This window comes from Ovis canadensis, chromosome 20, assembly GCF_042477335.2.
Source record: "Ovis canadensis isolate MfBH-ARS-UI-01 breed Bighorn chromosome 20, ARS-UI_OviCan_v2, whole genome shotgun sequence".
Classification (NCBI taxonomy): domain Eukaryota; kingdom Metazoa; phylum Chordata; class Mammalia; order Artiodactyla; family Bovidae; genus Ovis; species Ovis canadensis.
Genome location: NC_091264.1, coordinates 39,821,502 through 39,845,886, shown reverse-complemented (window position 1 = coordinate 39,845,886; position 24,385 = coordinate 39,821,502). Strand labels below are relative to the sequence as shown.

At 46.9% G+C, this 24,385-nt stretch overlaps 1 protein-coding gene and 1 long non-coding RNA gene across 15 annotated transcripts; one reads left to right on the top strand and one right to left on the bottom strand.

Moving 5' to 3' along the window:
- Positions 1 to 6,918: 6,918 nt before the first annotated feature.
- On the bottom strand, positions 6,919 to 23,935 carry TMEM14A (transmembrane protein 14A). Of its 14 annotated transcripts, none has more exons than XM_069562843.1 (7): positions 17,923 to 17,968; positions 17,450 to 17,550; positions 14,079 to 14,163; positions 12,662 to 12,746; positions 10,348 to 10,449; positions 9,000 to 9,087; positions 6,919 to 7,516 (listed from the first exon to the last, which is right to left on the bottom strand). In XM_069562843.1, the coding sequence occupies exons 4-7, from the start codon at positions 12,729 to 12,731 to the stop codon at positions 7,477 to 7,479; spliced, it is 300 nt and encodes a 99-aa protein (XP_069418944.1). In that variant the 5' UTR covers positions 12,732 to 12,746; positions 14,079 to 14,163; positions 17,450 to 17,550; positions 17,923 to 17,968; the 3' UTR covers positions 6,919 to 7,476. The 14 variants fall into 14 exon arrangements, with proteins under 14 accessions (XP_069418944.1, XP_069418941.1, XP_069418943.1 ...); XM_069562840.1 differs by having other exon boundaries at positions 17,811 to 17,938; XM_069562842.1 differs by having other exon boundaries at positions 17,815 to 17,932.
- On the top strand, positions 16,814 to 23,119 carry LOC138425228 (uncharacterized). Its single transcript, XR_011251131.1, has 3 exons — positions 16,814 to 17,069; positions 19,100 to 19,168; positions 22,523 to 23,119. It is a non-coding gene; the product is annotated as an uncharacterized lncRNA (long non-coding RNA).
- Positions 23,936 to 24,385: the final 450 nt, after the last annotated feature.

Sequence of the window (24,385 nt, the reverse complement as noted above, 5' to 3'; positions counted from 1 at the left end):
TGAGAAACTATGAAAGATGAGGTCAGAGAGGTAGGCATGAGTGTATCTATTATCTCCTGCTACATGACAAATCACCCCAAAGTTTAGTGAAGTCCAGCTGACCAGTTATTACCCGAGACAGTTTATGAGGGTCAGGGATCTGGGAGCAACTTAGTTGGGTTGTTCTGGATTGGGATCTCCCAGGAGGCTGTAGTCAAGCCCTCAGCAGGGTCTGCACTCATCTGAAAGCTTGACTGGGGATGGGGGCTCCACTGCCAACATGGTTCACTATCACAGCTGCTGGAAAATACCTCCTTGTCCACCTCTTCATGGGGCTGCTTGAGTGTCCTCATGATGGATCCCCTAACTTCGCCCAGAGTAAGCAGTCCAGAGACCAAGACGGAAACAGCAATACCTATGATCTGGCATCACAAGTAATGGTTCCAAGGACAGTGATAGATTGAGGAGACGGCCTCGAAGTGGCAGGGCCAGCCAAGGAGTCTGAGGAGGAGGCATCTGTGAGGCAGGGAAGTGTGGCATCACACAGCTGGAAACTGAAGACGGCAGCGGGGTGCTGAGACAGACGTCTGACGGTGGGGTGTGGGGTGTGGGGGCAGGTTCTCATCGGAAGTTTGATATAGAGATGGCAGCCACTGACAGCCCTTTTGAGAAGGTTTGCGCCGCAAAAGGCAGATGAGTGGAATCATAGAGATCTAGGAAAGATCTCTGTCTGAGATCTAGGACAGAAAGGGAGGGTTAGGCTCAGTTTTATTTCTAATTGTGGGAAGTCACCCAAGAACAGCAGAAGCGGGTGTCACAGCCACAGAGCTTCCTAAAGCCCTAGGATGCCAGACCCCAGGGAGTGCAAGTGCGCCACCTAGTGTTCGGCCATGGCATCCGCCGAACTCACTGCTTAGAGTAGGTGGGGCCTCTTCAGGTGAGAGCAATCTGCTTGCTGGAACAGAAAAATTGCTTTTTCTGAAGCCTGTGCTCTGGGACAACCCAGAAGGGTAGGGTGGGGAGGGAGGTGGGAGGGGGGTTCAGGATGAGGGGGGGAACACATGTATACCTGTGGCCGATTCATGTTGATGTACAGCAAAAACCATCACAATATTGTAATTATCCTCCAATTAAAATAAATAAATAAAAATTTTAAACAGTCGTGAATCCACATAAACTGCTCCCAAGAGAAACTAAAACTGCTGATGGAAGGCTAAGTTGGAGCGTTCTCCTCTTTTCCCCTTGACAATTTTCTCATGCCCTCATCTCTTCACCTTCTTCCATCAGTCCGTCTATTCCATGTCCTTTTCCATCCTCCGTTTCTGTGATACAGATCAGAGTGATCCTTCCACAAGCCGAGAACCCCAAGAACTACTGGCAGCAACAGGAGCTAGAAGAGCGTCATGGAACGGATTCTTCCTCAGAGCTTCCAAAAGGAACCAGCCTTGCCCCCACCTTGATTTCAGGCCTCCAGAGGGAATAAATTTCTGTTGTTTAAAGCCACCCAGTGTGTGGTCATCTGTTACAACGGCCACAGAAAGCTAACGCAACTACTTTGCAATAAACAAGAATGAATACACACAACAACATGGTCGGATTTCAAAATGATACACTGAGTGGAAGAAACTACACCAAAAAAAACCCAACACTTGTATGATTCTATTTATATACAATTCTGGAAAATGCAAACTAGTCTATCTTGACAGGAAAGTAACACATAGTAGGGGAGGAGCAGGGGGAAGCGAGTCCAAGGGCCTAGGACATACAATGTTCACCATACTGACTATGATTCTTTCATGGGTATATACCTGTCAACACTTGGACTTCCCTGGTAGCTCAGATGGTACAGAATCTGCCTGCAAGGCAGGAGACCAGGGTTGGATCCCTGGGTCAGGAAGACGCCTGGGAGAAGGGAATGGCAACACACTGCAGTATTCTTGCCTGGAGAATTTCATAGACAGAAGAGCCTGGCAGGCTACAGTCCATGAGTCACAAAGAGTCGGACTCGACTGAGTGACTAACACACGCACGTATCCAACTGTACACTTAAATTATGTGCAATTTATTATAAGGCAATTAACCCCCCAAATATGATGCTAAGACTAAAGGAGGCAAGTAAAACCCCACAAACCTATCCTGTGATGGTCATTCTGGACAATTCCTCTCTCCCCCCCGCAGGCTGCCTCTCTCTTCTGGGAAGTTGTCGTCTAATTACAGTCAGGCTTTGGTCTCCTGTCCTGCTCCCCTTAGCCATCTATATCTCCGCCCCTCAAAACCAACAACAACAACAAGCACTCCAAAACAAATCCAAAAAGTCCTCTTTCATCCCTGGCTGGTTTTCCCTTTGGTATTTCCTTCCCTCTCTGCTGTCACTTCCAAAACTCAAGTAGTCTTTGCATTGACTTGATGTCTCTCCAAAGTCTTGAGCTTAGGTTTCTTACTGAATGAACTAATCACCATATTAGTTCTAATAGTTCAAAAGTCTTGCCTGATATCTATCCTCTGATTTCTTTACTGCAAATCCAAGCCCCGTCTCCTCTTCTATCAGTAACCTTCTGCCAGACCCCCGCCCTCCATCACTCTAGCGTTCATGTTGTCCATACCGCTCATCTTAGTTTTGTGATTCACACGCCTTCCTTGCCAACATGCTGTCACACTCATCCCACCCAATCCTGCTTCATTTCAAAAGGTCAGAATTTTCACAAAATAAATAACACGTTATCAGTGACAGCCCTCCCCCATCTGGAGCTCAGGCTTGTGACTAAGGCTCTGAAAAGGTTCCAGTGTCTGACGTTGGGCAGAAATGCCGTGTGTGGCAGGGCAACCTGGATGAGACCCAGGAGCGGCATGATAGGGATGTGAAGCAAATCAAACAGGGTCTGTCCCAGAGACGAGTTGCAGGGGGACGAGAGGGCAGAGTTCTGCTTTATCTTTTCCTGCTCTAACAAAGTATAATTGACAAATAAAATTGTACAATATTTTTTAAATGTTTGATATACATCATGAAATGGTTGCCCCCATCAAATTAACACATCCTTCATCACCTTACATATTTACTTTTAAAAAAATACAATATAATGTTACCATGGAGAAGAAAATGGCAACCCACTCCAGCATTCTTGCCTGGAGAATTTCATGGACAGAGAAACCTGGCGGGCTACAGTCCATGGGGCTGCAGAGAGTCAGACACAACTGAGCAACTTACACACATGTTACCAACTAGGGTCACCATTATACATCAGATCCTCAGAACTTCTTTATCCTATAACTGAAAGTTTGTACCCTTTGCCCAATGAGAGCTCTACTTTTATTTTTTTGTTGTTATTATGTATTTATTTTATTTGGCTGTGCTGGGTCTTAGTTGTGGCGTGTGGGATCTAGTTCCCTGACCAGGAATCGAGCCCAGACCCCCTACCCTGGGAACGTGGCATCTCAGCCACTGGACCACCAGGGAAGGCCGGAGAGCTCTACTTTAGGTGGGTGATGAGGGAAGGCCTCTCTGGGGAAGTGACATTTAAACTGAGACACAATGTAAGAAAGAAGCAGACATGCAAGGAGTTGGGCAAGATAGTTCCAGATGGACACACCAGAATTTTCAAAGCCCTGGAGTGGAAAGCAGTGTCTGGCACCCCAAGCCAAAGGAGGCATGCCTGGAGGGTAGTGGGTGGCTTCCGGCATGAGAAAGAGAGTTAGTTGCTCTGTCATGTCCACCTCTTTGCGACCCTGTGGGCTGTAGCCCGCCAGACTCCTTTATCCATTGAATTCCCCAGGCAAGAATACTGGAGTGAGTTTAGCCATACCCTTCTCCAGAGGGTCTTCCCGACCCAGGGACTGAACCCGGGTATCTTGCATTGCAGGGAGATTCTTTACCATCTGAGCCACTTGTAGAATGAGAAGGGGCGACAGATGGCAGATGACACGCTCCTTCAGTCCTGTCAAGGAATTTGGATCTTATTCTAAATGAAGTGAGAATCCAATGTCTGGCTTTCTTCCATAAGCTTTTGCCAGATGATACAGTATTTTGGGAGGTATAATTTCACACTGTAGCTATTTGAAAGCATAGCTTGAACTGAAGAAGAAAAAACTCATCTGCTTCTGCACCAAAAGAAAGGATGAAGAGAAAACTGAAAACCGGTCAGAGTGTGGATTTGCCAACTCAACTAGACTCGTTAGCTTTCTGGAGTTTCATGGATAAGTATGCTGGCATAATTTGTAAAACTTGTAAAATAAATGAATTGTAAATGTATTCAAAGGATGGGGGCCGAGAATTCCCTGGCAATCCAGTGGTTGAGATTCCACGCTTTTGTGCTTCCAGTGGAGAGGACATGGGTTCAATCTCTGTTGGGAACTAAGATCCCACATGCTGCAATGCGACAAAAAGAAATAAATAAATAACAGCATAAGAAAATGACTTTGATCTCAGGGGGTCATTAAGAACTTACTTAGGGAGCAGTTGTACAAAACTCTTTATATGATATCCAAACAAAAAGCACTTTTTATCACTGATTCTTTAAATGTTGAGCTGTGAATGAATGACTCAGTGTTTTTAAATAAGTGTCCAAAGTCTGTGGTAACTGGTTGTTGATACTGAGCTTATCCAAGGTGGTGCAAACAGTGATTTTAACAAAGGAAGGAAGGGAGGGAGGGAAGGAAAAGAGGGACACAATGCTTTTCTCATTCTTATCAGCCAAGTACTGTGTTTAACTGTGTCTCAAGAATGTTAAGAAACAGGCAACTGTTTCCTAATGTTAAGGAACAGTAAAAAAAATACTGCTTAATATAAAAAATAGCATTTAACTTGTCATTTCTTCTTCGAATGATCTAATTTTTTCAAATCGGGGAAGGGCCAAATCTGAGCTATGTGATGCTCTTCCTGGGTCTTCTGATTTCCTCATGGTTTTTATTTTCAGTGCTGGCACCATCTGAGCCGGCCAGGATTAGAAGAAAGTTCCTAGTCAATATTCACCTTCTGTGCCCAAATTTCCCTTACGATGTGAGTCATAGCAAATTTTCAGAAGTTGAATCATCATGCTCTAGCATATACAACTTTGCCAGAACAGCTGCACTTTATCTTTGGAGCCCCTGCAGATAGTAAGCCCTCACATAGTAAGCCTGTAAGCACATTGAAAAATTGAGAAAAACACATCATTTTTTTAAAACAAAGTTCTGCTGGGAAAACTTTTCTGTGTAATCTGGAGAAAGACAATCTTAATATACCAGAAAACTCTTTTGACGGTATCTATTTGGACTTCCGATGCATCCCAGGATGTTTCATGGCCCCACCCAGACTGCACCCCTGGGCCTGACGGGGTTCAAGCTGCCCTCTCCCCTCTTCCCCAGCTGCCCGCAAGACCTAACAAGGTAACAAGAATGGCCCCATTGGAATTTTAGACTGGGCTCCACTCTGGGACCTTCTGGAGGCTTGCCAAACCAGACAGCAAAAAATTAGCCTGCAGTTCCTGACATGAGAAATTTTAGGAGAAATTGAAATCAGGGACATATGCTTTTTTTTTTTTTTCCTGCAAGTCACACTTCATAAAAGTCACAAGTAATCTTTAAATTTAGGGGAAAATGCTTTGGGAGAAGCTTTGGTTTATTTTGGTTACCCCTATCTGTATTCTTGTATTTGTTATTAATTTTGGAACATGGCTTCTTCCTATCAAAAGTAGTTAAATACAAATTAAACATTTGCTAAGACATGAGTATCCAGAAGGTGGTGGGCTTGGAGAGAAGAGATCCCAGCTCTGGTCCTTCCCACCCTTTAGCTTAGGGACTTTAGGAAAATCACTTACTGTCTCTGGGCTTCCCAAGAATCAAACAAAGGCTTGTAGAAGAGCACCAAGGTGATTATGTCAGCTCCTCCCCACCCCCCCCGCCCTTTTTTTTCTTTTGCTGGTGAAAATATGTGAGAGAGAAAGAGGGGGATCCCCACCACCAACTGTCTGAAATGAGAAAGTTTGGGGACACAGAAGAAGAGGAGGTGGAGAGAAAACCTTAATACTGGGCATCATGAGCAGACCCAGAGATAACTTATTTGGGGTTGTTTTTCTTAAAAAACTTACTAAAATACAGTTAATTTACAATGTTGTGTTAGTTTCAGGTATACAGCAAAGTTATTCAGTTATCATCTTTTTTTAGATTATTTTCCATCACAGGTTATTACAAAATACTGAATATAGTCCCCTGTGCTATACAGTAAGTATTTGTTGGTTACCTATCTTATATATAGTAGTGTGAAAGAGAACTTATTTTGTGAAAACAAAGAGAAGAGGGGAAAAAAGAAGAGACGCCCTTACACACACTCCACTCTCACACAGGATTCTTTTTAAACGTAATTAAGCGCCCAATTTCTACCTTGCGAATGCCGTGTTTCTACTCATTAAGACATAGCCACAGGGAAAACGCACATCTATTAAACACCTGCTCAATCTGAGAAAAAAGGCCGGTAAGCAGGACAAATGTTTTTAGCTTATCCATATTTTCTGATTTGTCTACAATGAGTTTCTATAACATGCAATAATATTGAAAATATTTTGTAAGTGAATAAGGGGAAGACAGATTTTTTTTTCATCTTTGCATCTGTCTTGTCTTCTGAAAATGGCAGGATTCCCTGGAAATAGAGATGTTTCTTGCTGTTGGTTTTGAGAATGGTAGTTAATTAATTGTAGTTGATCTTCACGGTATAGAATGAGGGTGATCTGATGCCCTCAGTGGTTTAACACTATTTAACATAAAATATTAAGGAATGACAACCAGGGAGCCATGTATCAGTATATTTTCTTAATATTTTTTATTATTCCAAATTGTAAACATTTAAACTTTTATTTTCTGCTATTATAAAGGGAATAGAATAGAATCCTTAAAAAATACTATTAAAGATGATGACGATATAGAGAAGACTTTAAAATTAGAGAAGACTTTAAAATGAGAGAAACAGGCTTAAAACAGGTCTTTTATTTGAATACTGAATACATTCTATTTGTACAGAGTGTGCTGGAGATGAAGTTTATTAAAGGAAAAAAACCACTGGCAGAAATACAATTAAAATGGGGAAAAAATCAAATATAACACAAATGACAAATAGATACAAGAGCATTCTATGAAGCCCACTTAGGGCATTCCATCATCTGATAAGTTATAGTTTACAGTTTAAACTTACTCCAGACATGAGTATTTGGAACCACCATCTATAAAACATGACATAGAAAATCAAAGAGTACATCACAATTTATGATGTACATCACAATTTCATTAAAATATCTTTAATGAAATCAGAATCTAACAATTAGAACACAGTTAAACTATTTATTAAAAAAAAAAAAAATCCTTCAAACTAGTGTGCATATTAGAGGCGACAGTGTTTCTTGGGTAGTTTCCAACATAAAATAAGACCACATTGAACATTCCATACTGAAATTTATCTTTTCGGTACAAACAGTAGGCTTCTGGCCGTTAGAGCAGAAAGACTCAGATTCAGTTTTCATTTTCTCTGGATTCTCAAAGCAGCAGTAACTGAAGTCTCAGGATCATCAACAGGCTGGATTAAAACAAAAGACAGGCAAGGGGAGGTGACTCAGGAGGTGAGAGAAGGCTCACGTGCCCACTTAACCTGTGTGGTACTGGACCCTGGCTTCCAGGGTTCGGCTCTGCTGCTACTCCCTGGGCCAGAGATGCTCTCAGGATCCCTGTACTTGAACTTCCCAGATGTGACTGAACTGGCCACTTAAAAAATGTTCACTAAGTGAAGGAGAAAAATCAGAACTTAATGTTCTGAAAATCTGGGCTGAACTTTCATAAGAGAAAGGTTAGGAAACAAAATTTTCAATAGATAGTAAAGGCAAGGAGCTTGAAAAACTCATCAAGGGGAAATTTTGTGTTATTATTACAATCTCAGCTACTTTCCAAGCTTGAAGTTGTGTCTTTTTAACCTATAAACCCTACTTTGACTTTCCACTACCAAGTATCATCATTAGAACAGGACTCTCATTAGAAATCAGGCCTGTATAATCACACTTTTGTTCCCAAATCATAAACATTATATCCAGTCACGCTAGAAAATTCTATTGAAAAGTAGAAAGCAGAAAATTTCTCATTCCATTACTAACATGAAGTATTTGAAGTATTTCCTTCCTATCTTGTTTTTCTATACACAAACTTTCAAAAAATTGAGATCACACTATATTTGGATGTTTATTCTGTTTTTATCTCCTATTTCGTCATTAATATTTTCAAACAATCACTAAATGGTTTTTGAAAACATGAGATGCAATGCTTGCTCAATAATCCACTAAGTGGAAAAACAATTATTGAACCATTTCTTTACTGGTGAATTTTCAAGCTGCTTCTAATTTTTCAGCTCATCATATCTTCAACTAGACACAGAGTTGTAATAGACATAAGTCTTTGTATATATCTCATTATTTTTTTAGCATAAATTGCCAAAAGTGAAAACCTACATCAAAGAAAATGAACACATTGACAGCTTTCAATATATAAAGGCAGCTTCCAAGAAGAATTTAAAATGTTATGCACAAATTTTTACTTGGGAATGTGCTTAATCTCATGGAAAGAATTACTGAGATTAAGAGAAATGTGAAGCTCCCTATTTATCTTTTTTAAAAATATTAAGTTTTCTCCCTTAAAAACTCAAAATAACTGTGAGAGACTGTTACTGCCAAACTCTCTAAGAGAGATATCAGATTTAAATGAATACACTTACTGCCTCAGACAGGTAAATCATGAGAAAAAATGAGGCGGATTTTAATTCTTTATTCTGAAAAAGGTGTAATTGTGTACATGTGATCAGATACTATAGCAACACTAAGTATATTTGATAAAAAACATTCCCAGGCACATAAATGTCAGCAATTGATTGAATGGATGATGTTTTAAGGTTTTATAGTCATGCTAACTGTAATAAAATTACTTTGACCTTTCAAGTTAAAACTGACTTTTGCCCAAAATTCAGCACTTCAAAATGACAGCAGAGGAAAGAATAGATCAAAATAGGTTTTTCTTACCTTAAACCTGCAACCAGTCCAGCTGGCATGATTTTCTTGGACCTCTTAAATCTCACCCCCATCATGGTGGTCAGGAAGAAAGCTGTAACTAAAAACAGACCAGTGCATGAACCAGGGCCTCAAACATGTTATCAGTGCTTGCTTGTGAAACAGATGGATTTGATTTCAGCTTTTTAATATAACAATGATTATGTGTTGGTACTGAGTTGCTATGTTCTTGAAAAGATAAAGTGTTCTGTCAAAATACTTTATAAATTAGCTAACCAAAAAGGTTTATGAGTAAATAAGCATGTTAAAATCCATTACTGAAATATCTTGAAAAGAAAAAGTGTTTTTCTAAGTTAAATTTCTATTTATAGAACACTCCTGGGAAGGCCAGGACTGTATCTTTTCCAAGTTTCCTCAGGAATACTAGGCAGTATGCCTAGACTCACAGGAGACATCCAATAAATGGAAGGAAAAGAATCAGTTTCTAAAGTGAATCTTTAAAGTAAGACTGATTAATAAAATAATAGCAGGAAAAGGCTGGCTTTATTTTGTAGCATTCCATTTTCAAAAAAATGAAAGCTTGGAGACAAAATATATAACAACAGTCTAATAATAATACAAATACAGAAGCACCATACCAGCTTTTTAGGAGCTGAACCACTATGATAAGAGATTATGTAAGAGACCAGGCCATTGATATCACAATTTAAGAACAACTTTAAAGGCAAAATCACTTGCTGATACACAAATCAACATGACTGGCAATAAGATATATTAACTGTTTAAGTGCATATGAATAAAATGCCCAATATATGTGTATCATTTTTTTAAATATTTATTTACTTGGCTGTGCCAGGTCTTAGTTGCAGCATGTGGGATCTAGTGCCCTGACCACAAGTTCAGACCTACACTCCCTGCATTAGAAGGCAAAGTCTTAATCGTTGGACAGTCAGGGAAGCCCCAGCCTTGCTTTCCTAGGTTCAATCTTAAGGCAAAGTGGGATCTAAAAGCAGTTTGTAAATTCAATAAAACAATCCAAGACGGTCTCTTTTTAGATATTTTCACAGTAATAAAAAACTATGCTAACATGCATTTAGAAGGGTTAGCAGAAAATTCAGACATAATTCCTCATTTTTTCTAATTTTATTTTTTCTAATTTTATTTTCTCTTCCTAGTAACAAACTTTACAGAAATATTCTTCTGAGGCCTGGCAGCAACATCATTACTTTTGATCGGGGGATCTCCATACAAGCATTTTGCCACCTGCCAACTCACCAGTATTTTCTAGGACACCTGGGCTGGGTATTAAAAAGCTACCCCCAAGCTTTGATTCTGCATAACCAGGGAAAAAACGCCTTACACAGTGACAGCTTTACATCTCGCTTGTCATTGGAGACACGGTAAGCTCCATAGGCAGCGAAAAATCCAATGAAAAGACCAGCAATCAGAGACAGAACACCACCTGGAGGGGAAAAAAAAAGTAAGGGTTCAGATAGAAAATCCACAAATGAAGACATGCCTTTATCACTTAATGTGTGATATATGCAACAAGTGGAAAAAAATGTGTTTCTTCTTGGGCACTGTAACTGGACAAGGCCAAATCATGTATCAGCTATCCATGGACAGTTTCTAAGAAATGACTGTTTCATGCAGAACCCCAAGTACACAGCAATGGGAGGGATGGGTGTGGAGTTAAAGCCTGCCTTGGAGTAGTACTTCCAATGCAACTGCATGATCTTAGACAATTATCTAACTTCTTTATGCCCCTCTTTTATTCCCCCTATTCTCTTTGCCTCTATTATTTCACTCTCAGGTTGTGATGATAAAAATAAGATAAATGATGTTTTCAACTCATGGAGGTAGAGGGGGTCCTATGCAAACCAAGCAGTGGTTCTGTCCTGAGTAATTAACAAAGCTTCCAGCCTCAATACATCAGGATTCAGGGGTGGATCAGGACCACAATGAGTAACAGGAAAAACTTGGTCACTGATTCAGCTAACCAGCTGCCAACCCATCCCCTTCCCCAGCCAGTACCCGCCCAGCGTTGCCCCGGGCACCCGGACAGACAGAGAGGACTTCCTCTGCCCAGGGTAGGGAGCAAGAGGGTACACATCAGTGATACTGTGACCAACACACATAGTCCCCACTTCAAGGCACTCACTCTATTTAGAATCTATCAGATTGGAATCTCTAGGGTCAAGGCACCTCTGAGGTTTTTTTTTTTGAGGAGAGGGATTTAAATGTATCATTTATTTTTATTGAAGTATAATTGATTCAGTGTTGTGTTAGTTACTGATGTACAGCAAAGTGATTCAGTTACAAGGCATCTCTGTTTTTTAAAACATCTACAGAAAATTCAGATTGCAGCAGGGTTAAGAACCATTACAGCAATGCACACACACACACACACACACACACACCCATCCAGAAACCGAAGCCACGTGCACTAGGTTCCAGCTTAATTCTTCAGGCAACAAGTGGAAGCAGCTGTCTTATAACTAAAGTAACCCTCTCCTGCCACACCCTCCAGCAACACCAACACACACACACACACGCACACACGCACGCACGCACGCTCTCTCTTTTTCCTACACCTCAGAGAAAAAATCACGTCACTAGCAACCCACTTCAGTACTCTTGTCTGGAAAATCCCATGGACAGAGGGGCCTGGTGGGCTGCAGTCCATGAGGTCGCTAGGAGTAGGACACGACTGAGCAACTTCACTTTCACTTTCATGCACTGGAGAAGGAAATGGCATCCCACTCCAGTATTCTTGCCTGGAGAATCCCAGGGACGGGGGAGCCTGGTGGGCTGCCATCTATAGGGTCGCACAGAGTCAGACATGACTGAAGCGACTTAGCAGCACCAGCAGCAGCAAAAAATCACTAAAAGAAGTAACTTTCAAAACCATATAGACCTGAAATTCAAGTCCTCCAATGTCACTAATAAAACAGTCTTCAAAATATAACTTCATTTTATGAATTTCTAAAAAAATAAGAAAGTGAATTGTGGGGCACTGTGACTATATAAATGCATTTACCTTAAAACAAACTAAAATAGAAAACTTGGCCTTTCATTTTTTCTCCATGAAAGTCTTTTATCAACTTCGTGTTTTCTCCATCTTGGGACAGAGATGAAGAGACCACTTCAGATATTATATCTAAGTACTGAACAAATTTTCTGTTGCAACACACAACATCAACATAATTCATTTTGACACTTTCGCGACCCCATGGACTATATGTCCATAGAATTCTCCAGGCCACAAAAGTGGAGTGGTAGCTGTTCCCTTCTCCAGGATATCTTCTCAACCCAGGGATCAAACCCAGGTCTCCCACATTACAGGCAGATTCTTTACCAGCCTGAGCCACAAGGGAAGCCCTTCTGACACTATGAGTATGTAACAAAAAAACAAACTCATCTGATAATAAGTGAGTAGCCCTGAGGAGGTTAAGTCAATTAATTATGCAACTGATATTAACAGATGAAGGGGACCCAGACACCCAGGCTCTGTTCACCCAGCTGCAGGGAACCCCCCTACTTCCCGGAATCCTCCCACCACATGCTGGTCCTCAGCCACCTGAGGACTTCATGTCCTATTTATAGACTCCTCAGATGATCGCAGCACAACCTCCCACCAGGTCCTTTTGATGAAAAATCTGGTTTGGCCTCACCTCTCCGCTTATATCCCAAAATGCTTCCGAATGTCACCAGGGCTGCATAACCAAAACCAATCAGGTCCATTGGCAAGGTTCAAGTCTAAAGCAAGGGGGAAGGGACATATTTTACAAGATAAAAAGAGTCTGGGGGAGCAAATGTATATAAAAATGATGTGCATTCCACAGAATTATATAAATTAATTTCTGTTCACTAAGAAAAGCGCAGCTAGATTTTCCCCCTCTCCCAAGGGCACTCAGCCGCCGTCCCCCCCAACCCTCATCACTCTCAAGATCACTCAGGGAGACACCTGAGGCTGATTTTCCTTTCCCGTCTGCCAAGACTTGCTGTCCTCTCAGTTGGGGACGCCTTTCCACCTCCCCAGCAAGACTTATGCTCTGGTTAGCCTGGTCTCCTAGGGGGGCAGTCACCCTGCCATGTTCACTTTGCATTCCCGTGCCTGGAACTTGCCCGCTTCTCCCGGACCTACATTCTCTAGGAACCATCTCCCTCTGAACCTACTTTCTTTCTCAGCCACACCCCTAACTTCCTTAACTTTGTCCCTTCTCAGCCACACCCCTAACCTCCTTAACCACGCCCCTTCTCAACCACACCCCCAGTCTCCTTAACCACGCCCCTTCTCAGCCACACCCCTAACCTCCTTAACCACTCCCACCTGCACAGTCCACCTGGTCTGGAGCGTCTGCTCTTCTAACTTCCTTGACCTTAACCCTATCTTGTAATTCTTTTCTTTTTGTACCCGCTCCTCTTCACATCTAAGAACAGGAAAGGGGTAACAAGGACGTGTGCTTGTTGACTGATTCCCTTTCAACGTGCTCTTTGCTTTGTTGTGAGACAGCTCTCCTGTGGTGGCAGAGACACCCACGCTTGGTCCACGGGAAACCACTGAAGGATGCAACGCAATGCAGCCCTGGCAGGAAGTTAACTGAGTGACCGTGAGATCCTGCAGGCCTCACAGAAGCAGCTGAAACACCCACGGGTGAAAAGTTCGAAGAAACTCCACGGAAATCCTGCCTGGAATTCTCCAAGACGTAGGAGAGTGCTGGCTACAGGCTGGACACATGGCCTCTGGTCACTAGTGGCTGCTGGACCCTGGACCATGCCCCATCCCTAAAAGGCCAACTCCCCCAAAATGAGGCGAATAGATGAGATAAGCTCTAGTTTGTTGGGTGTTTTTTTTTTTTTTTAAATTCTAAGATTCCTGGCGGTGACTGCACACTTTTTACATCTCTATTTTCTCCCTGGGAAAATTAATTATCTTTGTATACACCAGGAATGGTATATGAGAATTTTTTGTATTTTCACAATTTTCTCACTGTTTGCCATTTAGGTTAACCTGGTCTTTAATTCTCTGTAGCAACTGGTAACAAACTCGCCCAGAAGAATGGAAAAGTAGAGTAAGCTAGCACTTACTGTGAGGAAGGGTCTGGGGTTGGGAGCCCAAGGCACAGGAGGGGATGGCGCTGAAAAGGAGGCAACGATGGAAGATTCTCAATGTCTGTGGGATGAAGAATTAAAACAGGATGGTTGTTGACGCCCAAGAAGTGGTCCAGTGGGGCTGAATATAGAAGAAGGACCTGTGTTCCAAAACCACGGTTAAATCATAATGAGGATGTCGTTCCTGAGCAGTTACCACGTGCCAGGCACCACTGCAAGGCCTTATATGTACCAGCTCATTTAATTATCACCACAACCCTAGGAGGTAAGTACTATCATTACCCACTTTGCAGATGAGGTGACTAAAGAACAGAAAAGGCAAGCAGCAGCCCCGAGGTCACACAGCAGAACCAAGATAGCAGACTCAGAGAAGTTTCATTCCTAATCAGCAGTACTTCCAAAAACTAAGTTAGGTGCCAAAAGAGTGAACGTGCAAGTGAGACTGAAGTTCCTGAAAGTTCTGAATTCTGGGTTAAGCACTTCTTGGCTTCGTAGCTTAGCCCACCCTGCACTGGCTTCCACCTGGAGACCTATCACCCTCAGCCCTGTGAGCACCTCACATCCAGTCCTACTTCCTGTCTTTCTCAAGGAGCCCATCACATTCCACAGTGTATGCTTGGCTTCACCAATGTATAATGTTAGGCACCTTCCTTAATCTCTCTGTATCTCAGTTTCTCCATCTGTAAAGCAGGGATAATAAAAATACCTACCTCACAGAGTTGCTGTGGTGATGAAATGAGTTAATGCTGTAAGGCACTCAGAACCCATGCCTGGCACACACTGAACACCCAACAAATATTAGCTGCTCAAATGATGATTCCTCCCTTTCGCTCTTACACCCATTTTTAAGCTTGATGTGAACAAGGGCAATACTACATCAGCACAATGAGAAATCAACTGAGGCAGGGTGATTTATGATGCAGGCATTCATAGACTCAAACCATAATATTACCGATATAACTTGCATGTATACTCAATTACATCAACGACTATCTCTTGGGTGTCTTCTATGTGCAGGAAGCAGGAAGAGATGGAAAGCCCCACTGATGGACACGGCCCTGGTCTTCCAAGACTTTCAGCGCAGCACCGGGAAGGCCGCAGCTGCCTGAGGGAGCCCTCAGAGGAGAGGCACAGGCCCTATAACCAGGAGCTCCACCCTCCCAGGCTGGCAGCCTAAGCTTCATTCTGTGAGGAAGCAGGGACCCAGCTGGGGCCTTGAGGCGGTAAAGCAAGGGAGCAGTCTGGCAAGGAAGGGTGTGTGCTAGGCAGAAGGGAGACACCTACCAAACCCTAGTGGCGTGAGACAGCATGGCATGGTTTTAAAATGGAGAGAGGTGCAAGGGGTGTGAAAAGAGCGGGCGCTGCTGTGTAAGGGCCAGACTACTCCTGGAAGCCCTGTAAAGGGAGTCTGGTAAAGATGGGCTGGGAGGCTGATGCAGTAAGCCAAGCAAGAGATGATGGTGGTCTGGCCTGGAGAAATAAGAGTGGAGTGAGGTGAACAGGTCAGGGGGTTGAGTCAACAAGCCCGGAGTGGGGGAGTGGGGGTGGGGGGAACAGGGACGGGATGAGTCTCTGGCTTGGACCACTAGTGGGGAGGAGAGCCTTGATGCTGTTTCCTGAGACAGGGAAGCAACATATTCAGTCTAAGATGACCAACACACAGTCAGGAAACATCCTTACATACAGAGGTGAAGTTATGAGAGAGATTACTCATCATCAGGTGGTAACTTAGGACCCTAATTTTTTCCTTAAGTCAATCACCTGCTGTGGAAGGCTGGTTCCTTTCCCTCCTCTGAGCCCCCCAGTTTTTCCTCTGATCCTCTCTTGGGGCCCTGATGTAGAGTCACTTCCCTTGAGCTCTCTCCTCTGCACCAGTCAAGGTCCTTGAGGACTAAACTCAGGAATAACTTCTGCCTTAAGATACTCTGAAACCGACCTACCCTCAGTATAGCTCTATTGCCAGGAAAAAGCCCTTCATAGCCTTAGGGAGCCGAGTGTCGTTCTAAGGAGGCAAAAGAAATCTATTCTCAACTGTTGTAAGGGTTTACAGCGAAAATCCCAACAAAAGGCAATTCGCCTTGTCGCTCCTTTTCCCATGCAGGACCGTTTGATTTGCTCAGAATCACAGAGGAAAGCCAGAGGCTGCGTTAACAAGGCGGGGACGGGAATGAAGATGGTGTGCGCGTTGCATCACGTGCTCCCATCGCAAATGCAATGCCCAGCCCTTGGAAAGGCCAGAAAGCATCTTGGGTGCAATGCAGCAAAACGACTTACTGCACAGCGCACAAAACTAGGTGACAGGGCCCTGCCTTGTCCCTAGCCCTCCGAAATTTGGAGAACCCACTAAGAGATTTCCCTAAGCTATTACATAAAAAGCATTTCCATATGCTGAGTATCAATAATTACCTACCTTTTATAAGGTCGGACCCCGGGGGCCATGAAGGGCCACCCCTCCTCTCCCTCCCACCGGCGAGAAGGTCCCTAATGGAAGGATCCTCCCAGATCCTGGGGATCAATGACAGCACACTTCCCCGGTTGCCATGATGAGCCGCCCCTCCTCTACCCCGCCGGCGGGGGGAAGTCCCTACCCGCTAACGGAGGGAGCCTCCCAGATCTCGGGGGACAAATAACAGCACACTTCGTCGGCTAAAGCCGCCCCACTGGCCATCCGTCGCAACTTTCATATATAAACAAACTTCTAACACGGTCTGGGCGCACGGACTTCCTGGACCTGCCCCGTTCCGGTCCGGGAACCCCACCCGGGAGCGCTTCCCCATTAAAGCCTGTTAGATACTCTTTTCGTGTCCTGGTCGTCTTTTACCTAACATTTGGCGCCCAACGTGGGGCCCGAGATGAGGGCCCATCCCGCGACGAGTGGGATTTGCAGCCCCCTCGGGTCTGGCCTGCACTGGACCAGGTCACCCCGTCACCCCTCCGGGACCATTCAACCGTCTGGCAGGATACAGGGTAAGTTCCATCGGTCGGGCTCTGGGGGTTTTTGCTTCCATGGCAATTATGCCTAGGGTGTCCCGGTTCCGGTAAATCGAGGCCACGTCTGGACCCCTCCTCCGCAAGCCAGGCTTGCTTCCTGGGCGCCTGTCAATTTGGAGACATCCATCTTGGCTGAGTGGCCTTCTCCTCGCTGGGTTGACGGCCTGTTCGGGGACACCTGACCAGACCACTCCCAGCCCTGTTAACGACTGGTCCAGGACCTTTGATTTACAGTCGCCAGGGGGGCAGCTCCCTCCAAGCCTGACCGGCCCTGGTCTACACCACTAGAATGTTTACTTGCCAACCTCAGAACTCTACACATCTCCGGAGAAATTCGTTCCCAACGCTTAACCTACCTTTGTTCTGAGGCATGGCCCCAATATTCTTTAGATAACGGCTCACAATGGCCGCCAACCAGAACTTTCGATTTAAACATCCTCCGTGACTTAGATAATTACTGCCAGAAGACAGGAAAATGGTCTGAGGTAACCTACGTACGGGCTTTCTGGCTGTTGCACTCCCGTCCCACCCTATATACCCACTGTTCCCCTTCTGAAATTCTCCTATCGCCCTTGCCAACTTCTCCCGTGTCCTCCCCTCCTCCACCACCCTCACAGCCCAGCCCTCCTGTGACAAAGCCACCTCTATATCCACCCCTCCCTTCATGCCCGGCTTCACCGACCTCCCCCACACCAACCTCCCCTCTATCGCCCTCACCCACTCCCTCCATATCCAGCTCTCCTGTGACTATGCCTCCCACAGCTCCCCTGACTCTGTCTCTCCATCCACCCCTTCCCCCTCATCGCCTCCTCCCCCCGACTGTCCTCACAGCCCAGCTCTCCTGTGACTACGCCTCTCGCCACTCCCCTGGCTCCACCTTAATATCCGCCCCTTCCTCCATGCCCCCCCCCCTTTCTGACTCACCAGTCAGCTCACACACAAGGTCCCAGACTGCTCCCCATCTGCCACCAGCTCCCCTGCTTCCTTTCCCCCAGGTGGCCGGCCCAGAGGGTCTCACCCATGTCCACGTGCCCTTTTTACTCCAACATCTTGCCCATATTTAACAACGGCTAGGCTCCTACTCGGCCAACCCCTCTAACTACATCAAAAACTTCACACAGCTCTCTCGGTCTTACGCCCTCACCTGGCAAGACGTGTTTGTCATCCAGGGGTCCACTACTACCCCAGAGAAAAGAAAGGCCATTTGGGCCGCAGCAAGAGCGGTAGCAGACCGGAGACATGTAGCCAACCCAGCAGACCCAGCCCGGCCACCCGGAGCAGCTGCTATTCCAGACGTAGACCCAGACTGGGACTATCAAGAGGGACAAAGAGGGAAGGCCATCATTCAATACATGATAGAATGCCTACTGGAGGGAATGGAGACCACCTCCCTTAAGGTAGTAAGCCTACTTAAACTAGATGAAGTGACCCAGGGCCCGATGAAAACCCAGCAGCCTTTCTTAACAGGCTGACAGAGGCTCTCACCACCTATACCCGGATTGCCCCAGATTCTCCGGCGGGGGTTACTACCCTAGCCAACCATTTTATATCCCAATCAGCTTCAGACATCAGAAAAAAACTCTCCAAGGTTGAGGATGGGCCTCAGACCCCGCTCCGAGACCTGGTAAAAATGGCCCAGGAAGAAGCCACCGAAGCCAGCTGCAAGGCAAGGCTTAAACAAAAGGCCGAACTCCAGGCTAACCTCCTTGAGAGACACACCCAGGCACTGGTAGCAGCCTTGCGGCCGGCCACGGGACAGAAGGTGGGTTCCCAGAAGCCACCGCCAGGAGCCTGCTTCAAATGCAATCATGAGGGCCACTGGGCCCGCCAATGCCCAAACCCCTGGCTCCCGACAAAGCCCTGCCCTCGCTACAAATAGCCGGGACACCGGGCGAATGATTGTTCCTGGGCGACTCAGGCCCCAGCCATACCGGGCCAAGGTCTGAGCTTCCAAAAGGACATTTCCTCCCCGCACCTCACCTTGGAACTTCTCTCCTTTGGTGAAGATTGACGGTGCCCAGACTCGGGGACCCCCATGACCCAAGCCGAGCCCAGGGTAATGCTTCAAGCGGCGGGTAAGTCTATCAATTTCTTGATGGATACGGGGGCTGCTTACTCGGTCCTTCCCTCCTTCGGGGACACCTTGCATCCTTCCCAGGTCTCGGTGGTGGGTATAGATGGCACATTTTCACGACCCTTGTAGACTGGGCCACAGTCCTGTCAGCTTGACCACTTCCTGTTCGCACACTCTTTTCTGATAATCCCTTCATGCCCCACTCCCCTGCTGGGGCGAGACATTTTAGCTAAGCTTAGGGCCACCATTCACCTACCTCTCTCACTTTCCCAATCTCTCACCTTGCCCCTACTTCTCCTCTGCTCCCCTGAGGCTCCAATTGTCGACCCTACCACCTGGGACACTGAAATCCCTCTGGTAGCAACCCATCACACCCCCATCCTGATCACACTACGTGATCCTTCCCACTTCCCAAGCCGCCCTCAATTCCCCATCTCTCAGACTCACCTATGCGGTCTGAAGCCAATCATAGACCGTCTCTTAGGCCACGGCCTGCTGGTCCCCACGGCCTCGCCCTGCAATACTCCCATTCTCCCAGTACGGAAAGTTGCTGGTGGCTACTGACTGGTCCAGGACCTTCGACTGATAAACGAGGCCATAATCCCTGCTCATCCGATTGTCCCCAATCCCTATACCTTACTTTCTAACATCCCTAGCAGTACGACACACTTTACTGTCATAGACCTCAAAGATGCCTTTTTCACTATTCCCTCACACCCAGACTGCCAATTCCTCTTTGCTTTCACATGGACCGACCCAGAAACCCGACAGTCCTCCCAGCTAACATGGACAGTCCTCCCCCATGGGTTTAGAGACAGCCCCCATTTTTTGGCCAGGCTCTGGCCTGGGATCTGGCTACATGCCCTCTGGCCCCTAGTGTCCTCTTACAGTATGTGGATGACCTTCTGCTCTGCAGCCCCTCACAAGCTCTCTCTCAGACACATACCACTATTCTCCTTAACTTCCTTAACTCTAAAAGATACCAAGCATCTCAACAAAAGGCCCAACTCACCCAGACCTCTGTGACTTACCTAGGTCTAAAGATTACCCCGACAACCAAGGCTCTAACTACTGACAGACTCAGCCTTCTCTGAGACCTCTGCCCCCTTCCACTGGAGAACAAATCTTGTCCTTTTTGGGGTTAACAGGATTCTTCTGGCACTGGGTCCCCAACTATGCTTCACTGGCTAAACCCCTCTACACAGCCGCAAAAGACACCCCCATTCGACCGCTCTCTTCAGAAACAGAGGTCAAAAAGGCTTTCTACAACCTCTGCTCAGCTTTGCTGTCCTCTTCCCCGCTCTTCTGCCCAATCCCAATCTCCCCTATCACCTGTATACTGATGAAAAAGGGGTCATAACCTTTGGAGCCCTCATACAGCCTGCAGGCCCTGAAATGCTGCCAGTGGCATTTATCTCCAAATAGTTAGACCCCACCGCCCGGGGATGGTTCCCCTGCCTACGCGCCCTGGCGGCAGCAGCTTCTCTATACGCAAATGCAAAAAAAAACAAAAACTAATTCTAGATCAACCCCTAACTATATTCTCACCACACCACCTGGCCGACCTCCTGGTTTCCAAATTCCTGTCAGACCTTAGCAACTCTTGGCTCCAGCAATTCACCTTTACTAAGACACCCCTGCCTCCTGCCAGTGAGTGACACGCCCCATCCAATGCTTGACTGGCTTCATCCGCTGTGGCTGTTGCCAATCACAACTTTGGCTATACTCTTCGCCATTGGACTGGCTGTCACAGCTCCCCCCAGGACTGGCCGCCCACTCTCCGACTTTCACTGGCCCTTACTTACCTTATCATCTGTTCACTACTCCTGGGGTGCTATTCCTTTAGAATGGCCTGACCTGGCCATGTGTCTCTAGCCTGCCTTGAGGACTTTATCTTGACCCTACTACAAGACCTCTGGCTGGCTACCCCAATTATTGACCATGACTCTTTCACCCAGGCAATTTCTGATCTGCACTTACAGGAGACCTTCCTCCTTTTCACAAAAGCTCAAATTGATTTTTTCTCCTTTATCACTCTCCTCCTAATATCATAGCTAAACATGCTCTTGTCACTATTCCTCCTGGCCATGATAACATGGATGGGACAACCTACGCCCTGCCCCCGGGGCTACACCAAACGAGACCACAAAAAACTGGGTTCACAGCCTACACTTATGTCCACCCAGACTGTTATGCTCCACCTGCCCAGCCATGCTCTCATGGAGGTAAATGGTATTGGATGGCCAAGAGCCCTGGGACAGCCAAATCAATTCAGCCTCTAACTGCCATAAAGCTGGAGGCAAAGATCTCTGTTTTACCATGCTAACTCACTATGGAATGACAGACGGGAAGGGGGCCCAAGTTCAGAGGCGAAAACAAACCCAACATAAGGTCCAACAGGACCTCATAAAGTTGGCAACTGAAGCCTCTGGTCCACACCATGAGCCCAACAACTCCTAGACCAGGTTCATCAGGCGCTCAAACCCCTGGATTCTTCATCTCAAATTTTCACCAGCATCAATGACACCTATCAGACCCTGACTGAAACCTCACCAAACCTCTCATGTTGGCTCTGTCCTCCCTTGAGACCCCGACCGTTCCTTGCCCAACCGATTCCCAGCAAATGGGTAGAGGCCTAAAATCTCACTCGAAATGCCACAAAAGTAACCTGGCCAATGGGGCCCTTGACCACTGAGGTACTGTATCTACCAGCCAATGCCTCTTGCATTCTGGCCAACGACACCTCATTAACCACAGTGGCCTGTGATGGCTCAAGACGAGGCCCCCTATCCCCAAACCCGCCCAACTGGACTCAGCCTTGCACCCCGGTCTTCCTTATGCCCTATCTGATCATTCTGACACCACAGGTGGTGGAAGACTAGATCCGACCAACCCACCGCCAAGGGAGGGCATTAGCTGCAGCTCCCCTGCTCCTCGGAGGAGGTTTATTCGCAGCCTTAGGACTGGGGGCAGGAGGATTGGGATCAGCCACGCACTTTTGCTGTAAGCAGTCCACAGACCTCAATCGAGACCTGGACAAGGTGGCAGACTCCCTGATGGCATTACAGACCCAGATAACCTCTCTGGCAGCAGTGGCTCTCCAAAATCGAAGGGCCCTAGACCTGCTAAGGGCTGAAAAGGGGGGACCTGCCAGTTCCTAGGGGAAGACTGTTGTTTTCTTTTCATTAATGCCTCGGGGATAGTTCAGAACAAGGTCCGAGAGCTGAGAGAAAGCATCAGACTTAGGCCAAGTTGGGCGGTTCCGACTTTTCCGGATGGTGGAAGTCACCTTGGGCAAAATGGCTTCTCCCACTTCTCAGACCCCTCACAGCCTTGCTCCTCATCCTGTTGATAGGACCTTGTGTTTCTCAGATCATCCTCCGGAGGGTCAGGGACCTGACCCAGATGGCTACTGGACAGATGTTGATGGTGGCCGCATACTCCAAACTCCAGTCCAGAGACCCTGAGGCCCCCTAAAGGTCACCGGGATCCAGCCACGACCCTCAGCCCCAACGACGCCCCAGTTCAGCAGGAAGTAGCCAGAAACGATAACGGCGCCCCTTATCCTATCAAAAGGGTCAGAATGTAAGGTCGACCCCCGGGGCCATGATGGGCCACCCCTCCTCTCCCTCCCACCCACCAGCGAGAAGGTCCCTAACGGAAGGATCCTCCCAGATCCCGGGGACCAATGACAGCACACTTCCCGGGTTGCCATGATGAGCCGCCCCTCCTCTCCCCCGCCGGCGGGGGGAAGTCCCTACGCCCTAACGGATCCCGGGGACCAATAACAGCACACTTCGCAGGCTAAAGCCGCCCCACCGGCCATCCCTCGCAACGTGCATATATAAACAAAGTTCTAACACGGTCGGGGCGCGCGGACTTCCTCGACCTGCCCGGTTCGGTCCGGGAACCCCGCCCGGGAGCGCTTCGCCATTAAAGCCTGTTACACTCTTTTGGTGTCCTGGTCGTCTTTTACCTAACACCTTTGAACTCTTGGGGCTTGAAAGACATTTTCGAGTGAAGTCTGGGTGGTGCTGGGAAGGTTTGAAACCTTACCAAGCATTTCTGCGATGATCCAAGGGCCCCACCTCTTTCTCCATCTCTCCCTAGCTCCGAGAAAGGAGGGAGGACAGGTAGGAGATTCAGGACCTCGGAAGGAAGAAATTCGGGGACTTCCCAGAAAAAGGAGAGAAGCGATCCCCGGAAGAAGAGACTCCATCCCCTGCAAAATCTTCCCAAGTTTCTCGGCATCGTTATCTGCCAATTTCTGCATTTTTGCATGAACATTACGGGCAGAAAGATCTCGAGGTACAGCCAGATGTACAGCTCACCTGCAGCCCCAAGCTCTCCCCGCGGCTGAAAAAAAAAGGTGGGAGCCATCTACGGGAAAACTTCGTACCTGGAACCAAGAAGCTAACCTTGCCGCCAGCGCCTTCCCACTCCGAGAGCTCACCTCTCAGCAGTGGGCGGGGCTGCTGGTTCCGGGAAGCACCGGGCCCCGCCCCCGCAAGCGCATGCGCAGCATTCCCTCTTCCGCAGCTCGATCCTACCGGGTCGGTGCCCTCCCGGTGCAGCGGAGGTTGTTACTTGGCTGTACCACCTGCAGTGCCGGCGCTGTAGCATCTCAGGCGGCGGCCACACCTGGTCACTCGCCCGGGACCCGGTCACTCGCTCGGGACCCGGCCACTCGCTCCGGCGGCACGGCTTTCGGTCCTGGCCCTGATCCTGGGACTGGAGTCTGCTGCCCCCTGCCGGACTGAGCGAGACTGGGCGTGAATCTGGGTGTAACGGGGATTCCAGCTGGCAAAAGATTTTTAACCAGCGTAGAGGTTCCTTCACTTAAGGAGCGTTTGTGGGCCTCTCCAGCAGATAGACCCCATTTTCAGCGGAGGGAGCTAAGGTTCGGAGAGGCGAAGGAGTTTTCCACAGACTCAACTCCTAAGTGGGATGCAAAGGTTAGAGCGCGAGTTTGGTTTCAAAGCCCAAGCACCCTTCATTACATCCTACCATCTACGACGTTATCTAGATGTGGTGCGGAGACCAGCATCCTGGTAAAACCCAGGATTTGCCGGGCTTAAGTACCTGAAGGGACCAGGTACAGACTGCCAGAACTGAAAGGCACTAAATCGTGTCTAATCCCAGGGATAAACCTGTGAATCCTGCCTCCAGGCTACAACTTCTCATCTCACTCCAGTTTTGCCTTCCAGGCCACTGCCAG